At 40.0% G+C, this 12,031-nt stretch overlaps 1 protein-coding gene across 2 annotated transcripts; it reads right to left on the bottom strand.

Annotated features, from left to right (window-relative positions):
• Positions 1–6,278: 6,278 nt before the first annotated feature.
• LOC147603717 (uncharacterized) lies at positions 6,279–10,860 on the bottom strand. 2 transcript variants are annotated; one of them, XM_086795931.1, is made up of 10 exons: positions 10,604–10,860; positions 10,288–10,449; positions 10,032–10,075; positions 9,821–9,894; positions 7,550–9,325; positions 7,362–7,428; positions 7,077–7,271; positions 6,916–6,978; positions 6,747–6,805; positions 6,279–6,550 (listed from the first exon to the last, which is right to left on the bottom strand). In XM_086795931.1, exons 2-10 carry the CDS (start codon positions 10,433–10,435, stop codon positions 6,454–6,456), a joined length of 2,523 nt encoding a protein of 840 aa, XP_086652057.1. In that variant the 5' UTR covers positions 10,436–10,449; positions 10,604–10,860; the 3' UTR covers positions 6,279–6,453. The 2 variants fall into 2 exon arrangements, with proteins under 2 accessions (XP_086652057.1, XP_086652056.1); XM_086795930.1 differs by lacking the exon at positions 10,604–10,860 and having other exon boundaries at positions 10,288–10,572.
• Positions 10,861–12,031: the final 1,171 nt, after the last annotated feature.

Here is a 12,031-nt window from a genome sequence, read left to right as displayed (position 1 = left end):
ATGTGTAGCTTTTGGCTCTTTTGGGGTTAGGTACTCCACAAGCTCCTTTCTCTTGTCCTTTATTTCAACCTTGGTTTTGATAGTTTGTTGGTTCTTGTTTTTCTTGGGTTTAGAAGGTTTTGCATCCTCTTTTGGTTTCTGTTTTAAAACATGCTCCTCTACCCATTTTGAACTATGTTCTTTTGCATTCTTTTTTACTATTTCTCATGCATTGGCTTGCAAGCGTGTAAGCACATTCAAGGGTACCATGGATAATTGCCCATTTTGCACACTCAAGAAGTTTAGAGTTATATTCTGCCAGACAGGTTGCATTGAAGCAACTCATTTTGGAAAATCTTAAAATATGTGATCGATGCCACATCGTTCATATATGGGTTGCAAGTGTTAGTGGATTCTGAGCATGGAAGTATTCCAAACTATGTAGTCTACCACTTTGTGTGATCCACGCCAATAGAAACATTGAAGTGTTTACTTAACTGCTTCCTGAACAGATTCTACCCCTTGAACTGTGTTTGTTTGGGGCAAGGACGGTTGTAGCATTGATGCAACTGCATTTTTTTGGGGCAAGGACGGTTGTAACATTGATGCAACTTTAGGTGAATTAGGACATTGAGATGTGTTGTGACCTAAATCCTTGTAATGTTAGCAGAATTGAAAGACAGGCTTAGGTTATGCACATTGGGAATTGGGGTGGTAGTGGTAGCAAAGAACACAAGGCATTAGATCCACCACTTTGAGAGGCATTAAGGATGTTTGGTTTTGAGGGAGCTCATCCTCTCTTAGACAGTTTGGTTCAAGGCTTTGAAGAAGCAAGGCTCTGTAGAATTCAAGGAATGACAATTCCGAGATCAATTTTTCTTTAGCCGCCGTTGCTTCACTTGGTTTAGATGAGGAACATCCCATATTGTTATCATCCTCCATCATGTTTTCATCTAAATGTATTGCTTCTTTACAACATTGATCGAATGTTTTCAGATTGGATACAATGATCAAGTTATATAAGCTGTTTTTCTTTATGCCCATTATGAAACATCTTTTCAATCAAGCATCGTTTAGTTTCTCCCATGGCTCAGATCATGAGTCTAAGATTTTTATCCGAAGCATAAAATCTCTAATGGTATCATTTTGTTTTTGCTCAATCAAATAAAGTTCTCTTATTGCACTCCACCAATCTCCTTGTCTTGAAAAGTCCTAGATAAAGGCTGTTTTCAAGGTCTTGAAATTTTCCTGAATCGCAGGCATCAATGTGATGAACCATCGACTAGCCCTTCCCAACTAACAAAGGTTCAATCAATGCATATACCTTGGTGGGGAAGTTTGTATTTTCAAAGGCTTCACATCTCTGTTCAAACATTTGCATGAATAGGATCAGTCGCTCCATCATACTTGCCCATGATTTTGGAAATCTATATGGCCGTGAGTCACTGAGGCCATTTGGGTTCTAATGTGGTTAGGACCTCATTTAGTCCTTGGGAAACCCCCCTTACTAGATTAGTCAATATGTCCAAGGTTTGGGCATTTAGGGACTGCAAAGGTTGGTATCTAGCACTTCTAAAGGTTTAGGTCATGAGGTAGTGCTAGGCAAGGTCCTGGAGGGATTGATGTGACAGGGGATGTAAAACCCGATGACACACTTGCTTGGATATTTACATTAAAATTGTTACTATTTAATTAAATAAAACTATGGCGAGCGACCATCGTTGCACATCAAAATATGACAGCCATGCACCGGCCAAAATCTATCACACCCATGCTACTCCGTGCACTGATTTGCTCACCAAAAACACGACACATTAAATCTCACTTATCCGACCAACACGATGCGATCACTGCTCCATGCTCTCGCCCGTAGTAGCTAGTCACGACCGTGTGGCAAATGAGCGTACCATAAATATTACATAAAATATCAAATAATTCCACAATTCTCATTTCCATAACATACCACGGGGTTAAAAAAGCAACTGTCCTCAGTTGTGTGAAATAAACAAAGAAAGGGTGGCCAACCTTATGCTAACGAGCTGCCTCAGTCGGCAAATCGACACTAAATCAATGTGATGCCTTAGTCTCGGCGAATCGGTACTAAATCAACATGTTGCCTCAGTCGACAAATTGGCACTAAAGTAACGTACTGCCTCAGTTGACGAATCGGCACTAAATGAATGTGTTGTCTCTCAGTTGTGGGCGAATCGACACTAAAACATGTGGAGGAACTATGGTACTGTCTCAGTTGATGAAACGGTGTCCATAAAAGAATCAATGTGAATGTGAGTGGTATGCTAGAATCAAGTGTCGGTAGTGCGGGGTAAGCGATATTCCTCAATAGAATGATTCCTATACTTCACCAACAAGTAACGATGATACACAGTGCCAGTATGGGTGGTTGTTTGGTCATGGGTCAGTAATACTTTTAGGTATTAAAATTTCAAAATCATCCTTGAGAAGAGGAGGGTCATAAATAACAAGGTTAATAGGAGTGGGGCCTTTAAAGGGTCTCAATAAACTAATGTGGAATGAGTTATGTATCTTCCAATGAGTGGGAATGCCCAAGCGGAATGCATTTTCATTAATTTGTTGGATAATTGTGAATGGTCCAATGTTGTTAATAGACCTCCATAACCATAGCTTCAAGCTTTGTAAATAAATAAGAAGGAGATAAATATAGCAACTATGCACAACAAAGAGAGTGGGTTCAATCTCCCCCCATGCATGGTGAGCACGCTTCCTCATGCACGTGTTTATGTATTAGCAAAAAGCAAGTGCTCACAAATTTACCTTGATACATTCCACTTTGGGCCATTAATATCACAAAGTAACTTGGTCCCAAAGCTTGGCTATTTACATTAAAATTGTTGCAATTAAATGAAACTATGGGCGGGCAAACATCGTTGCACATCAAAATATGACGACCGTGCACCGGCCAAAATCCATCGCACCCACGCTACTCTGTGCACTGATCTACTCACCAAAAACAAAAGACACATTAAATCTCACTTATCCGCCCAACAACCACTACTCCACGCTCTCGCGTGTAGCCAGTCCTCATGACCGTGTCTTCACCACCATGTACCTAATCCCTCACCATACCACTTTCCCATGACACTCATGGCACGGTGCGTTCAAGACATGCATATACCAGGGTACCCTCACACATCACTAGTATGCGAGAATGAGTTGAAATCACTAACAAGCTAATTTTAAGCATGACTCATGCTCAATATACAAAGATCCATAAGCTCAAGCATGTACTCATGCTCCACCATCAAGCATCTCCAATGATTCAACACATCCAAATTGGCATCCAATAGTGATTAGAATTAAATTTCCCAATGCCTTTGCCTTTATGCATACCATTAATGCTCTTCAATGCCTTTCATAGCATAGGTTTTTCCAAGATTTTGTACATTTAGAATACCATTTACATGCATTTGAGCATTTGAAGCATTTGAAGCATCCAATAAGCAAAAGCAAGGCAATTAATGCTTCCAAAAGCTTGCAATCAACCATAAAGGCTCCTCAAGAGGATGCAAATGATCAATACTTAGCAAGATTTGTCCAAAATTGAGAGCAATGGTTGATTAATTGGCCCATATGGTGAGAAGCTTTGCTTAAGGTCATTATTAATTGGTTCTAATAATGATTAAGCAATGATAATAGCATGTATTAATGGCCAATGGTGAGAAATTAGGGTTTCTTGGAAGAAAGCCCCAAATCTTGAGTATAGATTCAAGAAACTCAAGAAATCAACCAATTGATGCAAGAAAATGTTTAGCAATTGTTCAAATGTTACCACGAAGCCTCAAGCTTGAGTGTTGGTGTAGAAATGCCCTTCCCATAATGAAAAACGTGAAGAAGATTTGTAGCTTATGAAAGAGTCCATGGCCTTCATTCCTCATGAAATAGAGCTCTAAAATGGTTGAAATTTGTAGGAAACACCATTGCTAACCAAAATAGGGCATTCAAACTTGTGATCAGCTTTGCCTTGAGCATTTTCTCACAAAAAATGTCACCATGCTACTGTAAATCACGCCGCACTGCTACCGCCTTTCCCTTGCTTGAAACCCTTGCTAATGATTCTCACTAATCACTACTAAGTGTTGGCTAAATGCTAGGGATCAGGTGTGTGAAGCTTGAGCAAGAAATTTGATGAAACTCATGAGATTGTAGGGTTTTCTTGAAGAACAAAAGGGTTGGAATTTTCTACAGCTTTCCATGGCTGAATTTTGGAAAAATAGGATCAATGGAAAGCTATGATACCACTGCAATGAACTATGATTGGCCACTCAAAGCATGGAGTGACAACATGGGTGTATGAGCGCCATCCATGAGCAAAGAGAAGGGCAAGGTTGCCATGAAAGCTTGATAGCTTGTAATCTTGATTAGTATGAGTTAATTATGATTATTAATTCACATTGGCCTATATACCATGGTCCCCTTTTTACACACACTTATTAATGTCCACCCTCATTGGCATTTGGCCCAGAAGCCTATGTCCCCCACTTACTCTTGGCCCCTTGGCCTATTCCAACGTATGCTTGGCCCTTGGCTTGATATGTACAGTCTGTGTCCACACTCATGTGTCCACCGCTTCATTACAAATATGTACACGAAGTCCGTAGACTTTCCCTATTTGACATTAATGGTAAGGCTACTTTATATGTTCTTGCATCGTAAAGTCCTACAGAAGTTAGGTGCCCATTTGCATGAGTAGGATGCTAAAGCACCTTACAGTATGTTGGACGGGTGAAATCACGTTAACTTTACATGGTGGTTAACCACCTAGAAAAGGCTTTTTATACCAGTCAAAATTCAAAATAAACCGGCTTTTACGGATGGACATCAAGTGACTTGGAGGAGAGAAATCACAAAAGACATGATGTATAAAATTAATTAACTATTTGGTCTCTTTGGTGAAGTGGTAAATATAAATGTGGTGAGGATGGAGTTTATGGTTTCTATGCCAAGATCTTATCGGAGAGGGACTTGAACACACTGGACTTCAGGATCGACTCTTTGGTCTCTTTGGAATGTGAAGTGGTAAATATAAATGTGGTGAGGACATGGGAGGATGTGGAGTTCAAGGTGTCTATGCTAAGATCTTATAGGAGAGGGACTTGATGAATACACAGTAATTGTTTGTGTTTTTTCATTTTACACTTGCAAGGACAGTGTCTAGGCAACAAGCCCTATACTACATCTAAACTAAGACTATACTACATCTAAACTAAGACAATTAGGTCTAAGTTTGAAACATCACAAGCTAATACACAAAGCTTTTCCAAACTTTATGAAAGATGACCACATTTTATTATTGGTTTTGAAGACTCTACATCACCCTAGTGACATTTTGACTTTGTTTGAGTTTCGTGATAACCTTACTTTGGCCCAGAGTGAAATGTAAGATTTTGCAACCTTTACCATTATTTATGTGCTTGTAATCCTTCGCATCTAGTTGAGCAAGTGGTTTACTAAGCTCTTTCTAAAATGGATTAGCATTAACAAAAATTTCAACTTTGAGTCTAAGATATTCTGATAATTTTTTTACATATTTAAGGCCGTGTTTAAAAAAATTTCATGTACCTATTATTGCCAAAAAAAAGAGAGAGATAATGTTGTGATATATTTATTGGAAGTAATAAGAAGCACCCTTTCTTTCGAGAAGTGGTGACGTTTATAATACATTACCATAATGTTTTACCTTAAGATTTGAGGTGCTTTTTACAAATTGTGTGAGGGGCTGCATATCAGGTCAAGGCATGGATGATGGATGATGCAACTAGCAATTACTTTTTTCATAGAGCAAGACATATTCAGTCCACTAGACATATTCATTCATTAATGAATACCTTAGTCTATTCTAAGGTGTGCCTTGCCCCTAGCTATGGACTTTCCTGTAAAGCTTGCCTTGCCCCCAGCTATGGACTTTTCATGTCTAGGTTGCTTTTCTCCCAGCTATGGACTTTTATGTATTATCTATCAAGGAAGCACCATGTGGGGTTTGAACCCAAGATCTCGTGGTCCTAGACAACCAGCTATCACCTCATTGACTATTAATTATTACCACTTATTTATTCTAAAATTCAGAAGAAGATTTTCTCCTAGTTATATGAGTTAAAAACAAATGGCTAAGGAATCACCTATTCCATCACACACACTTCCTGCAATAGACACAACACCACTACTCCATGGTTGCTTCTTTCTACATAGATGAAGCTCATTAAGCACACATGAACCTAGCTGCTTTTTCAGTTGTGTTATGCACACATCCAAGCTAATGTATGATTACAATATAACTCTTTATTAATTCAAACCATCAACATATGGCCTTGCAGAGTATGTTGAGTAACAAATACATGCCCACACTGAATTCCACCCAAAAGTGCATGGTGTGGAAACGGTGCAACAAAAGGTGCATCAAGGTATAAAAGAATGGGGTTGTTAGTCTAGTCGAAAATTTTACGAGGTAAGCGCTGTGGCATGCCTTGTGCATGTTTTCTTAGTCCTAGATGGATGGAAATTGGGTTCTTTTGGGATTGTTAGCTTTTTGGTAGACCTGCAATGGAGAAAAGTCAAAATGGTCAAATCCTGAGAAAAGTCAAAATGGTCAAATCCTGTTATTAAGCATTTATATATCCTTGCCACACTGAATTATCAACAAAAACCCCTACCTTTGAGGTCTGAATGGTCAAATCCTGTTATTAAGCATTTATATATCCTTGCCACACTGAATTATCAACAAAAACCCCTACCTTTGAGGTCTGAATGGGTGTCCAAAGGAGGGCATTCTCAAGGCATGATGCACAAATTCCTGGGTCATAAGTTATAGTAGTGATTATAAAGCTCAAAATTCTTTCACAAAAGCATCATAAAAGCACACACATACAAATACTTGGCTTTTGTTAACATGAAGTGTCCAACCTGTGGAATTGGTATCCCTAGTTCTTTTCTGCCAAGCCCAAGCTCTCTCAAAGCACCCCTTTCCTGAATTTGCAGCCCAAATGCCAAGTCAGTCATTAGCTGAAATGCACCTCTTCTTTGGTTTTGAGGTGATTTTGAATGCATGGAAAAGATGTGCTTACCTCAGTTCTTAATCGAAAAGGCTTGAAGGGCTGCACTAAAGCAGTCTTAAACTTCTTATGCTGCTCTTTGCATGAATCTAGAAAGCCATGTGGTGGTGGTGGTGGTGCAGGTGCCATCATAGGCAACCTTGTGGTGGAAAATTGCTTGGACTGTTGGCATAATAAAGAGCTAACAACAGCTCCAGGTGCAGGTACCTGAATGAGGATTTTTGAGAACAGATGAATGAGACACTAGACGGTCGCCGAGTTCCAACATGTTCTTCAATGAAGTATACCTTTGCTCACCTTATGGTTCTCATGTCTATGGTCTTTGCTGGAGCAGTTGACCTTGAAATTGAGTTCAGAGCTCTTTCTGTGAGGTAGGGAGTTATTATTAGGGGATATAGAACACAAGAGACCCGCGCGCTCGCGCACGCACACGCATGCACACACACACACACACACACACACACACACAGGCTGCAAAACAGTACCTTTTTTTGCCCCGGCTTCTCTGCCAATCCTTCATTGTTTGTAAATTGTGCTTCTGCTTGGCTTTCCTTTCATAATCCTTGTTGCTGTCCATTGAAGCTACCTCTCCAGGGGTGGGCACACAAACTGCAATGCTGCTGCTCACCTGTGAAGCTGCAGACATCGTATTGCTTCTATCTTGAGAGCTCAGAGTCTTACTCATCTGAGAGCTTGCAGCACTTTGAGAAGAACACCTCATAGATTGCACCATCTCTTGCTCCAATGCAACGTCCACATGATGACACACAACCATCGTGTGCTCCAATGCATTGTTGACATGATGAGGCTCCACCATCACTTGCTCGGTTGTACAATCCAGATGATCAGATTGCACCATTTCTTGCTCAGATGTACAATCTCCATTATTATGTGAAACCGATTCATCTTTGGGTGTTGTGAGGCACAAGTTCTTCAGAAAATTCTCTAGGGTGCTTTGTATTGAATCCTCTTTCTCCCTTGTTTGGGTATGTGTAGCCTTGCCTTCTTCCTCAACACCGTCCATGAATTGTGGCGGCTGTTCCTCCCCAAAGCACGTTGACTGGGCTGGAAGCTCATCCTCCTTGGTTGGGCATTTCTCTTGCATGATTGGTTGGACTGAGACCTCTTTACCATGACTCAACCACCCACCATCTTTGAACAATGTGTGTGTTTGTAGCTCCTGCATGGATGCTGTATAGGCTGAGACATCATCATCCTTGTGCTCTAGCTCATTATCCTTTATTGATGCTGGCCGACATAGCTCTTGCTCAGTCTGTGTCACTGCCCCATCGCCTGCCTGTATTGCCTTTTTCTCCAAGGTCTGAAGATCCCCCTGTGGTATTGTGCCCTCTGCTAAGACCGCCTCCTTGCAATCCCTCTTTTTAGGATATGGAGGTGTATTTGCTGCAACAGGCATTTCCCCAACTTTAAGCTCTTTTGTTGCTATGAGTCTGGGTGGTCTGCATGGTGCAGATTTTTGATAGCTGAGATAAACACCATGCAAAGACCTTGCAGCAGCAGTAGATCTTTTTATGGGTATGGACAAAGAGGCTGTAAGATGAGAACTCTTGACAGCCAGTCGTGAGGGATGTGCAGAGAAGGGTGCTCGTGCCCCCTCAGCTTTCTTAATCTTAGCCTCGGTTGTGCCACATACATCTAATACCTGCCCCTTTACAGCAATCCTGCTTAATGTGCTCTTTCCAAGCATTGCATCTCTTTTCCCTAAAATGATAGCTGATTTGCTAACATCCAAAACAGCTCCAGTTTGAGGATGATTAACCTGCTCAGATAGAGTTGAGCTAGCTGTTTTGAAGACTCGGGCCCGAACCTCTCTACTTGGCACTTGTGCCCTTGGTTCTCTACCAGTACCATCCTTAGTCTCTGACACCTTCATCTTTTTTGCTGTGCCTTCTGGAGCTCTAAAGATGGGTTTTTTGGAAGGTCCATCTTGAGCTTTGCAAGCTTGATTAGGATTCTCATTCTCACTCACCTGCTGCCGAATGGACTTTTTGCCGGCCTCACGTTTACGCTCTGAAATGGAAGGTCCATCTTGAGCTTTGCAAGCTTGATTAGGATTCTCATTCTCACTCACCTGCTGCCGAATGGACTTTTTGCCGGCCTCACCTTTACGCTCTGCAATGGAAGGCATCTGGGGGTGGTGCAAGACCTTGGTTTTGGCAAAAGCTGCCTTCATGTCTGAGAGAGAAGAAAGAGAGCTTGACACTACTCCCCTTGCTCTCTTACCAGCAGCAGAAACAGCACTGCCCACATCAACAAGAGAGATTAACATGCAATTTCACATAACAAACTCATACATGTAACTAAAGTCTAATGGAGGAAAACATGCTGGGAGCTGCATGGCAGCTTCACTTGTGTGTGAGTATGTTGGATGACCATGGGTCAACCGCATGGTCATATTCACATGGGTTGACAGAAAAGATTAATAGCATCACAAACTCTGATACAAGTGACTATACTCTGATGGAGGAAAACATCAGCCACATGGAAACTTCACTTTTGTGTGTGTGTATGTTGGATAATCATTGGTCAACTTCACATGGGTCGGCAAATTGGTCAACCTTACTTATGTGTGTGAATATGTTGAATGATCATGGGTCAACTGCATCATCAACTTCACATGGGTCGGCCGCATGGTCAACTTCAAATGTGTGTATGTGAGTATGTTGGATTACAATGCACATGGAAGACTGAAGAATCTTGGGGAATAAAAAAGGATATGTATATTCTTGACTAACCTGGCAGTTTTCTCAGCCAAAGGAGCCACCACATGTGCCACTGCGTTAGAAGCTTGAAGGGAAGCCATGCTCTCCTGAATCAAACAGTTCCTCATGCAGTGAAAACCTAGGTTCGTCACATGTTACTAAAGCCTAGATTATAACTGTTTTTGGCAGCCATTAAGGGCAATAAAATAGAGCTTTAGGGAATCAAGTATCTGCGGACCTATACCTGGTCTGGTGCTTGCAAAAAGGCAGCCCTCTCATGAGTGCAACCTGCAATAATCACAAGATCAATCCCATAGTTAAAGATTAATCGAAGAAACTGTTCCATTAGAAGCGCATTTAACACTGCCCAAATGCCCAAATAAGCATTAAAACCTTAATTCAGCTCATTACAAGTAATTAACATCGCCCAAATGATCACAACATATTAACAACCAAATTTAGCCTGTGGAAATGTAGTTTGAAGGCAAAATTTAGCTTACCAACTTTTCCACAGAACCATTCATGATCATCTACAGGCTGCAGTGGGACAGTGAAATCAATCCACTTGGGCGCTTGGATGCTCTCGTAGAATTCATCTCTCACAAATGTGTCATCAATGTTTTTCCAGTCAATTTGTAGGCATTCCATTTGGTAGATTGTGCCTGAAAATGGTTTTAAAAAATTGGGCTCAGATATAAAAGTTTGAGCTAGCAGCTGCTTTTCAAAGCAAGAGCAGCTTCTGCAAAGGGCAGATTAAGCAACCCAGGTTGCGCAAAAGGGTAAATTTTGATCGCCCAAACGGGCAATTTTTCTCACTTGCAAAAGAAAAGAAGGACCCAAAGTGGGGGAAACCAGAATCTGCTGCCAGAAGCAAGGTTTTCTGCTAAAAGACTCGATTTCAGGGAAACCCAACAATGATCTGAGGCCCAAACAGAGAATTTCGCTTAGGATTGGAGGCTTACAAGGGTCTCCAACTGATTGATAAAATGGGCAAATTAGGGAGAAAACCCTGCAGCTTGCAAGTAGAGTGAAGGCTTTGGCTTGAGATGTTGCAGGAGAAAGCAAACGGTCAGTGTAATGAAAGCAAAGCTGTTGTCATTAAAGTACAGAAAGAAAGTGCTGCAGAAGTTGTGTGGGGAGCGATAGTAAAAGGTGGGGAGCGATAGTAAAAGGTGGGGAGGCGACTTAACGGTCTACTAGTAAAAGGGCAGTGGGCTCTCAGAATTTTCCTGCTCGTTGCACACCATGTCGCAGCCCATGTTGCCGTTGCCGTTGGCGTTGGCCATTATAGAGCCGCTAGTGCTAAATAAATTTATGGTGGTTAATTAAAAATGCTAATATATCTCTTTTTTTTAAAACTTATGGTGGTTAATTTAAAATGCTAATTATATATTCACATCTCTACATCTTCATGGCCCTTTTTAAGAGAGAGACACACACACTAATATATATATATATATAGCCTAAAACATATATAAATCCTAATCTATATGTGTATATTTATATATTGTATTATATATATATCTCTCCCAAAATATATATAGCCACATATATACATACATAGATATTAGGCTATAAATAAGCTACACACACACACACGTAGATATTAGACTATAAATAAGCTACACACATACATGCATGCATACATACATACATACATACATACATATATGTGTATACACACACACACACATATTCACATAGACACATGTAGATATTAGGCATAAATAAGGTACATACATACATGCATGCATGCATGCATACATATATGTGTACACACACACACACACACATTATACATACATACATACATACTTTCAGCCATAGAGATGTGCATGCGTGTATGTGTGTGTAGCATAAATATATATATATATTCACACATACGTGCACACACACACATACACTAAAATATATATAGCCTAGTAGATATATAGCTTAAAGCATATATAAATCTTAATATATATGTCTATATTTATATATTACATTATATATATATATCCTAGAATATATATAGCCACACACACACATAGATATTAGGCTATAAATAAGCTATATATATACAAAAATGGAATAAAATATATATAGCCTAATATATACATGTGTGTGTGTCCTAATATATATATATATATATATATATATATATATATATATAGCCTAAAACATATATAAACCCTAATATATATATGTCTATATTTATGTATTGTATTTTATATATTTTAGGTCACACACGCACGCACACAGACA

This window comes from Cibotium barometz, chromosome 63 (genome assembly GCF_041138505.1).
Source record: "Cibotium barometz isolate CiBa-2024 chromosome 63, ASM4113850v1, whole genome shotgun sequence".
Taxonomy (NCBI): Eukaryota; Viridiplantae; Streptophyta; class Polypodiopsida; order Cyatheales; family Cibotiaceae; genus Cibotium; species Cibotium barometz.
The sequence above is the reverse complement of the archived record's forward strand: the minus strand, read 5'-3'. Positions and strand labels throughout refer to the sequence as shown.

What these genes read in the sequence shown, in the direction of transcription:
- LOC147603717 (XM_086795931.1), bottom strand. Translation starts at nt 10,435, where the DNA reads ATGGAATGCCTACAAATTGACTGGAAAAACATTGATGACACATTTGTG. An exon ending in TTGGCTGAGAAAACTGCCAG is followed by an intron (nt 9,326 to 9,820) that starts GTTAGTCAAGAA and finishes TGATGTGGGCAG; the next exon opens with TGCTGTTTCTGCTGCTGGTA. An exon ending in AGAAGCCGGGGCAAAAAAAG is followed by an intron (nt 7,429 to 7,549) that starts GTACTGTTTTGC and finishes CCTACCTCACAG; the next exon opens with AAAGAGCTCTGAACTCAATT.